Here is a 13,024-nt window from a genome sequence, read left to right on the forward strand (position 1 = left end):
CCAAAACTATCTGTCAAGGGGTCCAAAAGGAATCTTGTGCATTAGTGCCCTGGTGGAAATGCTCATATGCCCACTGAAATTGGTCTTTTCTGTGAACCTGAACATTGCCCTGTGGTATTACTCCAGCCCTCCTCATCTGAGGCCCCAGCTCAGAGCTGCTTGTACGAGGACCCAGAGGGAGACTCACCCATAACTCATATCCTGGGAGCCTGAGCCTCCCTCATGGGCTCTCCAGTTTCTATCCACAGCAGGTCCCAAGCGGACCCGAGGTGACTGGTGCCTTTCGCTGCAGTCAGGGAACTATCCTGTCTGCGCAGGGAGCTCCTGGAAGATACATGTCCTCTGAGCCAATGAGACTGGGCTGTCCAGCCTCTGCCTCATAGTAGGTCCCAAGGGGACCCAATCTCCATTCCAGCCCCTCTCATTGCAGTTGAGGAACTATCTCATATGTGCTGAGACATGCTGGGAGACATGTGCCTGTCAGAGCCAAGGAGATGGGCTCTCCAGTCTCTGTCCTGTAGCAGATCTCAAAGGGGCCTAATCTTAGCTCCAGCCCCTCTTGCTGCAGTCAGAGACCTATCCTATCTGCACAGATCCTCCTGGCAGATGCATACCCTGTGAGCCAAAGAGACCAGGATCTCCAGCTTTCATCCCATAGCAGATCTTGAGGGAGTCCAGTAGTCTTAGCTCCAGCTCCTCCTGCTGCAGTTGGGGAACAATCCTATCTGTGCAGGGGCTTGCTGGGTGATGCACACCTCTCTAAGCCTCGGCCAGGTTCTCCAGCCTCTGTCCCACAGCAGATCCCAAGAGGACCCAGCTTGGCTCTGGCCTCTCCTGTTGCAGTTGAGGAACTATCCTGTCTGTGCAGGGACCTGCTGGAAGATGTGCACCTGTTTGAGCTGAGGTGACGGGCATGCCAGCCTCCAAACCATGACAGATCCTGAGGGTAGCCAGTCTCAGCTTCAACCCCCATGCTGCAGTTGGGGACCTATCCTGTCTTTGAGGAGACCGGTTGTGAGGCATGCCCAGTCAGGCCACCAGGACAGTCTTCTGGACTCAGGTCCCTGGACAGAGTTCCCACATAGCTCTAGTACCTTCTGTGGGTCTTCCCCAGAACCATATAAAGCAAATATTAATAGATCTAAAAGGAGAGATAAGCTACAATATAATAATAGGGAACTTCAACTCACCCTGCTGTCAATAATGGACAAATCATCCAGACAGAAAATTAACAAAGAAACATTGGAGTTTAATTATACGGTAGATCAAATATGTCTAACAGGTATTTAAGAACATTTCATTAGCTTCTGCAGAATACACATTCTTCTCATCAGCACATGGAACAGTCTCGTGAATAGACTATATGTGAGGACACAAAATAAGTCTCAACAAATTCAAAAAAGTTAAAATCATATCAAGTATCTTTTCTGGCCACAACAAAATAAAATTAAAAACTAGTAATGAGAGGAACTTTGGAAACTGTACAAATATGTGGAAATTAAACAACATATTCCTGAATTACTTCAATTACTCAATGAAGAAATTAAGAAAAAAATTTCTTTTTTTTTTTTTTTCTGTTAATTTCAGCATATTATGGGGGTACAGATGTTTAGGTTATGTATGTTGCCCTTGCCCCCCCCTAAAAAATTTCTTGAAACAAATGAAAATGAAATACAATATACCAGATATAGCAACAGCAGTATGAGGGAAATTTATACCACTAAATGCCTACATCAAAAAGATAGAAAGATCACAAATTAACAGCCTAATGTTACACCTCAATAAACTAGAAAAACAAGAACAAACCAAGCCCAAAGCTAGCAGAAGAAAAGAAATAACAAAGATCAGAGCAGAGTTAAATGAAATTGAGACCAAAAAATCAATACAAATAATCAATGAAATGAAAAGTCAGTTCTTTGAAAAGATAAACAAAATTGATAGACCTCTAGCTAGACTGACTAAGAATAAAAGAGAGAAGACCCAAATAAATAAAATCAGAGATGAAGAAAAAAACTACATTACAATTGATACCACAGAAATAGAAAGGATCATTAGAGACTATTACGAACAACTATATGCCAACAAATTGGAAAACCTAGAAGAAATGAATAAATTCCTGGACACATACAACCTACCAAGACTGAACCATGAAGAAGTAGAAAACCTGAACATACCAATAACAAGTAATGAAATCAAAGCAGTAATAAAAAGTCTCCCATCTAAGAAAAGCCCAGGAGTCACCAATAAATTCTATTAAACTTTTAAAGAAGAGTTAATATCAATTCTACTCAAATTATTTCAAAAAATTGGAGAGGAGGGGCTATTTCCAAACTCATTCTACAAGGCCAGCATTACCCTGATACCAAAACCATACAAAAACACAACAAAAAAAGAAAACTGTAGGCCAATATCCCACATGAACATAGATGTAAAAATCCTCAATGAAATAATAGCAAATTGAATTCAACAGTGTATTATAAAGATCATTCACCATATTCAAATGGGACTCATCCCAGGGATGCAAAAATGGTCCAACATAAATGTAAATAATAAATGTGCATTACATCAATAGAATCAAGGACAAAAAGCATATAATCACTTTAATAGATGCTAAAAAAGCATTTGATAAAATTCAACATCCAATCATATAGAAAAACTCTCAACAAATTGGGTATAGAAGAAAAATTCCTCAACACAATACAGCCCATATGTGACAAACCCACAGTAATATCAGACTGAAAGGGGAAAAATTGAAATACTGTCCATGAAGACCTGGGAAAAAGACAAGGGTGCCCACTTTCACCACTTTTATTTAACATAGTACTGGAAGTCCTAGCCTAAGGAATTAGGCAAGTGAAAAAGTAAGAAAAATAAAAGGCATCAAAATTGGAAAGGAAGAAATCAATTCATCCTTGTTTGCAGAAGACATAATCTTATATTTAGAAAAACCTGAAGAATCCACCAAAATCTTTTAGAAATGATAAATGAATTCAGTAAAGTTGCAGGATATAAAATCAACATACAAAAATCAGTAGTTTCTATATACTAACAGTGATCAATCTGAAAAAGAAATCAAGAAAGCAATCCTATTTAGAATAGCTCAAAAAATACCTAAGAATAAATTTAACCAAAGAAATGAAAGATCAAGGAAAACTATAAAACACTGCTAAAAGAAATTGAACAGGACACACAAAAAAGGGAAAGACATCCCATGCTCATGGATTAGAAGAATTAATATTATTAAAATGTCTACACCACTCAAAGTGATCAACAGATTTAATGCAATCCATATCAAAATAATAAAGACATTCTTCACAGATATAGATCAAACAATGCTAAAATTCTTACGAACAAGAAATATAAAAGCTTGTCTCATAGGATGGTTAAAAGTAATTCTGAACAAAATAAACAAACCTGGAGGCATCACATCACTTGATTTCAAATTATACTACAAAGCTATAATAACCAAAATAGCATGGTACCAGCATAAAAACAGACACATAGACTGAAAAATCAGAATAGAGAACCCAGACATAAATCCACACACAGCCAACTCATTTTGACAAAGGTGTCAAGAACACACAATGGGGGAAAGGGCATTTTCTTCAATAAATGGTCCTAAGAAAACTGGATATCCATATGCAGAAGAATGAAACTAGATCCCCATCTTTCACCATAAACAAAATTCAACTCAAAATAGATTAAAGACTTAAACGTAGGACCGGAAACTATGAATCTACTAGAAGAAAATACTGGGAAAATGGTACAGGACACTGGTCTTGGCAAAGATTTTTTTGGTAAGACCTCATAAGCACAGGTAACAAAAGCAAAAATAGACAAATGGGATTTATGTCAAGCTCAAAAAGTTTTTGCACAGCCAAGGAAACAATCAACAAAATGAAGAGACAACCCTTACAGAATGAGAGAAAATATTTTCAAAATATCCATCTGATGGGATTAATAACTAGAATATACAAGGAAATCAAACAACAGCAAAAAACCAAATTACACGATTAAAAAATGGGCAAAAGACCTCAATAGGCATCTCATGTACCTCCAAAATATGTACAGTGATCATATATCAATAAAAAAAAAAAACCCAAATTACAAAAGTTGGCTTGGGAAGGTGACATGGCTATTGTCATTATTAAGTCATCTCACAACATAGGTCACAAAGCAACATGATGATATTCTATCAGTACTGTCAAAATTGCACAGACATATTGTGAAGAGGGTTTTGGGGGCTTACCTTAAAAGAGATTTCATACTGTTCTCCTCCCCAGATTTCTAAACCTGGATCATAGCCACCCAATTCCCAAAACCATTTTCGATCCACAGCAAAGAGACCTCCAGCCATAACAGGAGACCTGTGAAATGAACAAAATAATCTTTAAAGGACTATGAACATTAGAGACAATGGAATTATGTTTGGAAATAAAAGCAAACTTCAAGGTATGTTTTAGAGATCTATTGTATGGAGCTATGCAGCACTGGTTTTCTGTAAGTGGATATGGGATTCTCATTGGGCCTTTTACTGAAGTGGACCTGGGGTGGGGAGGAGGGAGGTTCTAATGCAACAAATGCCCTGTAGAGCCACATTTGCTTCATCTGTTCATCATTAGAGAGAAATACATGAATAGTAATAACTGATATTTTGAGAAATATCACTCAGTTTTATGGCTTTTCCTCAAATTGAAAGGGATCTTCTACTATCAGACAACTAAAAGTATTGAAACCCTGTTGTAGACAATGTCTTTGATTTAATCTCTCAGTACGCATTCACCAAACATCTATTACTATGTGCAGGTCATGTTCAATTGATAGACTATAAGTTGGTTGGTTAGAATAAATTAACCAACTAGAATTGGTTATTTAGTTAACATGACATAGTTGGAATTTAAATTAGGTTTTTTTTCATTTTGTATTATTCTTTTTAGACCTTTTCCTTTCTAAGAAATATTCATTTTGGTTACATAATCATTTTCAAGTGTTTCATTCCTGCTAGGATGTATTGTAGTTATGTCGCTATATAATAAGATGATCATTGGGTGGACCTTATCCTAAACATTTTTGCAGTTCAAAGGTAGCTCTGATTTCTTTGAGTGCTCTCTATGTGCTAGACCATAGGATAAGGTCTTCACCTAAATACCTTGATTAATACTCACAGCAACCCTATCAATATCATTCCTATGTATGGTTTAAAGAAGCAGACAGAAGTTAGGGATGTTGAACAAGGCAGAGGCTAGTGTGTGGTGGGCCTGGGCTAGACCCAGATCTTCTGATTTCAGAGCTTTTGTGCTCCACACCACATTGTTTCTGTTTCAATGTTTAGGGGGTGAAGAGAGATAATTACATATACATGGACATAAAACAGAGAATGCCTTTATGCAGACCAAGAAAATCTGTGAAAACAACATTGTCAACATAGTTTATGTGACAGTTTTGAAAATCTTTTGAAACATATTTATAAATAACAGTACAATACTGTTATTTATATTTATAAATAATAGTACATAAGGTATTAAATGTTGATATACACTTAAAAACGTGTATAAATATAATAGACACCAATTTACAGACCAATTGAGGACTTATTCTTGGTAATATTTTATGAGGCACTTGGGTAACATAAACCTGAATTTGTTTAAGGTGTATCATGTATTTCAAAGAGTTTGCATGTTGAGATGGTACTTGGTCTAATTACTTCAGTTTAGGAATATATTTTTTGCAAGTGTAGACTCTATGTAGATAGAAAGATTAAAAGGCTGAAAGAGGAATTTATTTTTCCCTCTAGGAAAGTGGGCAGGATTCAGGAAATAATATAAAGAATCTCATGTAATTTTTTATTTTGTTTGAAATAAAAATCTTAGAATCAGATGTACCTTACTTCATCCCTCTCTCCAGAAACCTGATCTTTTTTCATTTTTCACTCATGGAATTTCAGAGTGGAATTACAGCCGTAGCTGGAACAAAAAAGGACTGTAATATTTATTGGATGCAGCTACCCAGCGAACACTTCACCACAGTGTAATCATTGCTGCTGCAGGGCTTGGTTCTAAGTAATCGGAAATTCTCAGTCCCATTCAATCTGAACCACAAATGGAAAGATCCTGCCATACAAATATATTCTCATTTGATTGTGTTAAAATGAGAACAAAGTGCATCAAAATTTACACTGTGCATAGTGAATCTCAAAACTAGAATTATAAATATAATATTAAAGATATTGGGCAAAAGAAAGTCCTAAATTGATTTTTTATCATAAATAACTTGTTGGAAAAATAATCTTGTTTTATTAATGAATTTATTAAAAATATAGTGTATTTTAGGTTAATTTTATATGCATAGTAACATAAATTCAGATGGGTCCTCCTTATTTTCATTGGTATTTCTACCAAACCCAAATAAATCAGTATTTCCTATATTTGTGAATGACTGGTAAGAAGCAAACTTTTTAATTACTGTATTTATGTATTTACTCATATTTGTCAGTGAATTTTTAAAACAGCTTAGTTGAGGTATAACTGACATACCATGAATTGCACATATTTTAAGTGTACGACTTGATAAGTTTTGACTGGTGTTTGACCCTGTGCAGCCATCACTGAAAATGAACCTACTCGTAGTCCCCAAAAGTTTCCTCGTGCTTCTTTGTAGTATCTCCCTCATTCCCTTACAATAGGCAACCACTGCTCTGATTTCTGTTGCTATAGATTAGTTTGCATTTTCCAGAATTTTATACATATGGAATAATACGGTATGTACTTGTAGACAGGTCTGGCTTCTTTTGTTCAATATAATTATTTTGAGATTCATCTATGTTGTAGCATGTATCAATAGTTCATTCTTTTTTTAAGTGCTGAATAGATTTCTATTTGCATGAATATACCGCAGTTGATTATCCATTCTCCTATTGATGGACATTTGGGTTGTTTCCAGTTTGGGGCTACTACAAATGAGGTTGCTATGGACTTTGAGTATAAATGTGTGTAAATGTGTGCTTTCATTCCTCTTGGGGAAATTCCTCGGAATGGAACAACTAGATCATATAGTGGGTGTAGGTTTAATCTTTGAAGAAACTGCCAAACTGTTTTCCCAAGTGGCTGCGCCACTTTATGTTCCCAGCGGCAGTGTTTGAGGTCCAGTTGCTCCATGTCTTCACCATACGTGGTCAGTCTGTTGAGGTTTAGTCATTATGATAGGTGTACAGTGGTAGCTTCTTGTGGTTTTATATCGCATTTCCATGATGGTTGATGACGTTAATGTGTTTGTATCATTTCTCATTTTATCCTAGTAAATCTGGCTAGAGGTTTATCAATTTTATGGATCTGCTAAAAGCACTAACTTTTGGTTTCATTGATTTTTCTCTATTGTTTTTCTGTTTCATATTTCATTGATTTCCATTTAGTTTTTATTATTTTAATTCTTCTGCTGCTTTGTATTTAATTTGCTCTTCTTTTTCTAGTTACTTAGGGTAGAAGCTGAGATCATTGGATTGAAATTATTTTTTTCTAACATAGGTGTTTAGTAATATAAATTTCCTTTTAACTACTGCTTTAGCAGAATCTTACAAATAATATGTCATGTTCCCATTTTCATTATGTTCAAAATATTTTAAAATTTCCCTTTGTTTTATTTTTTGACCTATATGTTATGTAGAAGTGTGTAGTTCCTAAATATTTGGGAATTTTTTGGAAGATTTTTCTGTTATTGATTTCCAATTTAATTCCATTGTGGTCAGAGAATTTAAATTATATGACTTAAATCCTTATAAATTTATTGTGACTTTTTAATGGCTTAGAATACCACCTATCTTGGGTAAACATTCCATGTGTATTTGAAAAAGATGTACACTTTGTTGCTGTTGGGTGGAGTGTTCTATAAATATTTGGTCAAGTTGGTTGATAGTGTTGTTCAAATCTTCTATGTTCCTATTGATTTTCTGTTTCCTTGATCTATCAATTAGTGAGGGGATTATTGAAATCTATAACTATGATTCTGAATTTGTTTATTTCTTTTTGCTTTTCTATCAGGTTTTTGCTTCATGTTTTTGTAGCTCTGTTAATAAGGGCATATATGTTCAGGATTTTTTTGTGCTTGATGAATTGGCCTCATTATCACTATGAAATAACTTTATCACCCCTGGTAATATTATTTGCTCTGTCATCTATTTTGCCTTGCTATTAATATAGTCATTCCAGCTTTCTTTGGATTTGTATTATATAAACACTAGTATTTATAACTTTTTCTGTCTTTTTACTTTTAAACTATTTGTATCTTTATACTTAAAGTGGTTTTCTTATAGGCAACGTATACTTGCATCTTGCTTTTCAGTTGGCTTATATAGACCTCTTCTAACATGATTATTCATGTGGTCAGGTTTAATTAAATCTATCGTCTTTGTTTTCTCTTTGTGTCACCTGTTGTTCCATTTTCCCCTTTTTTCTGTCTTCTTTTTGTGTAAATGAATATTTTCATGATTTCATTTAGTATCATTTTTTGACTTAAAAAAAACTCCTTGTTTCATTATTTTAATTTTTTTTGGCTACTTTAATGGTTTGTAGCAGATACCTTTATTTTATCACAGTTTATGTTCCAGTGATATTGTGCCACTGCACATATATTATTAATATAAGAAGGTTTTGATAGTACACTTCCATTTCTCTTCCCCTAAACTTTGTACTTTGTTATTATACATTTTGCTTTCACATATGTTATAAATCCCACATTGTATTGTTATTATTTTTGTTTCAGTGGTCGATTATCTTTTTGAAAGAGTTAACTAATAAAATTTTGTTATGAACACAATAATATATATGATATTATATTATGAGCACTGTTTCTGTATTCTGTTGGATTCCAGTGGCTCTGAAGAAAATTTAATATTGTGATATATTACACACAACTAAGTTTATGGATTGAAATTCATACCCCACCACACAAAGAGGAACTATTGTGCAATGTTGTACTGAAGTTAATGAAAATGACTGTATTCCTCATGTATTAAGGATGAAAGATTTTAACGTGTCACATTGTTTTTTCATCAGAGGAAATGAAGAAGGGCAGTTTATTATTTTCAGCATGTTCTTCTGCTCTCTCTTTTCCATTTAAAATATAATAATAATTGCTTGAAATTTTCCTCATGGGTTCCATTGCCTGTAATATTCCTTGATTTCTTCCAAAATATTCTTGCTATTTTGTCCCCCTGGGAATGGTAACACATTGTAGATGTGTTTTAATGCTGCTCTGCGTCCATGTAACTTTTAACATAGTAATGTAATTTATGAGTATTGCTGACAACATTACAAATCAGGCTTTGAGTTTTGCTATTAAAAAACACTTGTTATCCTTGGGATACTTTTTAAAACTGATGTGACCATGAAACAACATGTTCTTTTTGAAGATTCTTTATTCTTCAGACCATAGAAATATATGACTCTTCTGAATTCTTAATGGAAATCACTTTTCCATTTTATATTAATTCTATTAAACTAGGTAACAAATATGCTTTCCTTGTTGCTCAACGCAGACTAGTTACTTTTCTATAGCAATTTTCATATTCCAAACTTAGCTAAATTTTAAATTAATGAGGCTATAATGTGAAAGTGTACTAAAAACATTCTTTATTTGATTAGATCCCATTTATTTATTTTTGTTGCTGCAGCGATTGCTTTGGGGTTCTTCTTCAAGAATTCCTTGCCTAGGCCGATGTCTGAAAGGGTCTTCCCAACATCTTCTTTTAGAATTCTTAAGGTTTCATGACTTAGATTTAAGTCTGTTATCCATCTTGAATTGATTTTTGTGAGAGGTGAGAAGAAAACCAAGTTGAGTTGTTTACGCTACTTAAGAGACCAGCAGAACCACCATTTAGTCAAGCTTTGTCTGAATTTCTGACCCTCAGAATTGTGAACGAGCAAAATGGTTGCTGTTTTAAGCCACTGAGTTCTGGGATGCTTTGTTATGTACCCATAGATAGCAGGTAACAGACCTGAGAGTCAAGCTCTTCAAGGAGGATGTACTGGCAATTCTATTATGCTTCCGATAAATGATAATAATCCTTGATAGAGACAGACAGGATTTTGGTTAGTTTCTTTATTTCTAAAGTCTGTTTGACATAGACTTATTTTTTTTATCGTTCTTCTCAAAAGTTATCTCCACTTATGCCCTAGGGCATATTGCAACGCATAACTGGATTTCAGAGCTCCTCAAAATGAAAGTGAAAGTCTCTCCCTAAAAATAGAAAAGCAGCTCTCTGTTTCTCTAGATTACAAATGCAAATGTTAGTGTTTAGAAAAGAGTTAGTAGAAAAGGAATAGGGCCAACTAGTTATCCAAAAGCAGGTGGCAGAATTATGACTTTTCAGCTTTTTGGATAAGATGAGGAGGAAAACAAAATTATAAATCACAGTAAAAATTTTGTACTATTTTGTAATGTGATTTATAATTTTGTTTTTATCACACACATAAACACATGTAGTACTATGTTATGGTTTGAAAGGTTTTATAAAATTGAATATGCTTTTTGCTGCTCACTTCATATTTAGAGTAGTAGATTCCTCTGTGAAGGATATAAAGAGTTGATGGAAGGAGAAATCTTGTGTATGTCAGTACAAATTACATAGGACATTAAACCAAACTATAGCCATAAATATAGTGTGATGGCTCCGGCTAATGTTTCAATTAAGTTACTGGTTCCAAAGTTGCGCAGAATACCGCTGCCTCCTTATCTTCAGTGGTTGGCACCGATCTGAATGTGGCATGAAATAGAAAACTCTGGATGTCAAAAGTCTACATCAACAATGTCCTGTAGGTCCAGGAGATGAGTGGATAAAATATGCTAAATATTTATGTGACCAAGCCGCTGTTTCCCTCAGCTACTCTTCTGTGGCCCAAAAATGATGTGTGTGTGTGTGTGTGTGTGTGTGTGTGTGTGTGTGTGTGTGCGCGCGCATGTTTATGTATGTGCAAGTGGAAGACCTACCAAAAGTGGAGGCTAATTTTGGTTCTGAAATCATTTTCCTCATTCCCAGGGTGAGTGGATGGATGGATTCACCTGTCTGGGTGGAGCTGATATTTCCTCATAATCTTGCTCTTTAAACGAGTGCATGCTAAGCAATACACCCACACTTCACTCCTGAAACTGGCAGAACATACCTGCTCGCCTTTAATGAAATCTCCCCAAAGGTGTCTGGGGACACCTAAAGTGAAATGGGATGGCTTATTTTCTTAAGTCACTTCCTGTCCATTTTTCTTGGAGCAATGCGAGGGATTGGAGCCTTGGCTCAAAGTATGATTTTTGGATTTCTTTTAATATTCCAAAACTATGTCCTCAGTCTAATTATCCTTTAATTCTTATTGTATTCATTAATTTCTGAGTGGCCACAGATTTTACTGATGGTCTCATATTACATGTCAGGATAATGACCACGGTGACCATTTCATATGCAATCTAAACAGTGCAAACTCTCCCTTGCCTGAGGGGACAGATGAGTTCACAACAAGTCTAATAACCAGATGACAGTGGTCTCTGATAACAGGCTTCAGTCTCCTGTCCCCTGGATTTCTCTGGTTCTCTGGGGGTGCCCAGGGATGTGACCGTGTGCTCAGGAACAAGTCGGCTTGCGCTTCTCTGCTCCAGCCCGTAAAGTCACCTTGCTCCTGTGCCTGTTGCCAGCACCCGCCCTGAGGAGGCTGCTCTGCCAGCTGCAGTGGCCCCGTGCGCCCGCCTTCCCAGGGACGGCGCTCCGGGACCCAGGCCTGGCACTGCCGAGCCTGTTCCCGGCCTGCGCGCCAGAGCCGCACTGCGCATGCTCAGTGTTTCCCAAACCCTATCCTCAAAGCGACGTCCTGCTTCCGAACCCAACCCTCCTCTCCACCGGGCACACGGGGGCCCATACGGATCCATCGCCTTCAGATTCACCTTCTTGCCTCTTGCTCCTCCCCCAGTTTCCCAAACTCTTCTTTACTTCTTTGGCTTAAAAAAAATATCTGCCAACCCTACTCCTATTGACACAGGTAAATAGATGCCCAGTGTGTGTCGCCAGCTGCTTCTCTTACATAAAACACAGATTTCATAATATTATCAAGGTGAGGACTCCAAAGCCCTCCTCATTTGATAGGATGCACCCACCTCATTTGTCTTCCAACATGACCATCCCTTCCTAAAATCCACATTTCAGCATGGCAGGATACACAGTGCAGACGAGTGCACCCTACTTAGCGTTAGCCCCTACATCCTGTCTCTGCTCGAGTCTGGTGGGTGCACGTTCCCTCACACTCCCCTCCACCCCAGAAGGCTCCTGCCCCGGTCTCTTCCCCCTCCCTGGTCCAGGCTCTTGTCGCTCCTATTAACACCGACTCCAAAAGGAATACGGTTACCTCTTGGGCCTATGAAGGAAAAACAAAACAAAACAAATAGACAAAAAACACAGTAATAATGTGAAATGGCAGAGAGCGAATCACTGACTTCATCAGCAATGGAGACTGTTCAGAAGCTGAAAGCCCCGGTGCAGAGCGCGGGGCCTTTCTTCTTGGATACAAATATAACTTTTCATTCATGGGATAAATGCTAGTTATTAAAATCCAAGCAGGGATGAAACTGCAGGAAAGCTTGTTTTATGCTTCATTTATCTAATAAACATTTGACAGTTTCTTCTTACGAAAACATTACCCCTTCATCTTAGTAAGGAATGCAAAATATGCTTTTTCTCTTCAGCACTGATTGCAACTCAAAGGCAATTTTGGTCTCATTTCCCAGCATTTTATCTCAAGCTAGAATTTACTGTACATGGCATGGATTTTTAATACCTCTTATCAACCCGTTATCTTTTAATAAATTCACATTGTACATTTACCCCCGGCTTAAAGACCTTAATGTCTTAAAAACCAAACAGAAAAAAAGAGAACAGGGCCTGAGGAAAAGAGTTGTTAAGCAAAAAGCCTATAACTGTAACTCATCAAAAATCTGGAAAAAAGCATCATTTTATTTGCCCCTCCAGGTCAAGCCTATGCACAAAGAAGTTTCA

General features: G+C 36.6%; 1 protein-coding gene across 1 annotated transcript in view; it reads right to left on the reverse strand.

Moving 5' to 3' along the window:
- GALNTL6 (polypeptide N-acetylgalactosaminyltransferase-like 6) overlaps positions 1–13,024 on the reverse strand; it is a 215,371-nt gene that overhangs the window by 145,786 nt on the left and 56,561 nt on the right. Inside the window, exon 3 of the mRNA XM_012651657.1 lies at positions 4,250–4,367. Coding sequence (XP_012507111.1) covers positions 4,250–4,367 — 118 coding nt within the window. The remainder of the gene's footprint in view (positions 1–4,249; positions 4,368–13,024) is intronic.

The sequence above is a fragment of the Propithecus coquereli genome, unplaced genomic scaffold, assembly GCF_000956105.1.
Source record: "Propithecus coquereli isolate 6110/MARCELLA unplaced genomic scaffold, Pcoq_1.0 Scaffold36, whole genome shotgun sequence".
NCBI classification, from domain to species: Eukaryota; Metazoa; Chordata; class Mammalia; order Primates; family Indriidae; genus Propithecus; species Propithecus coquereli.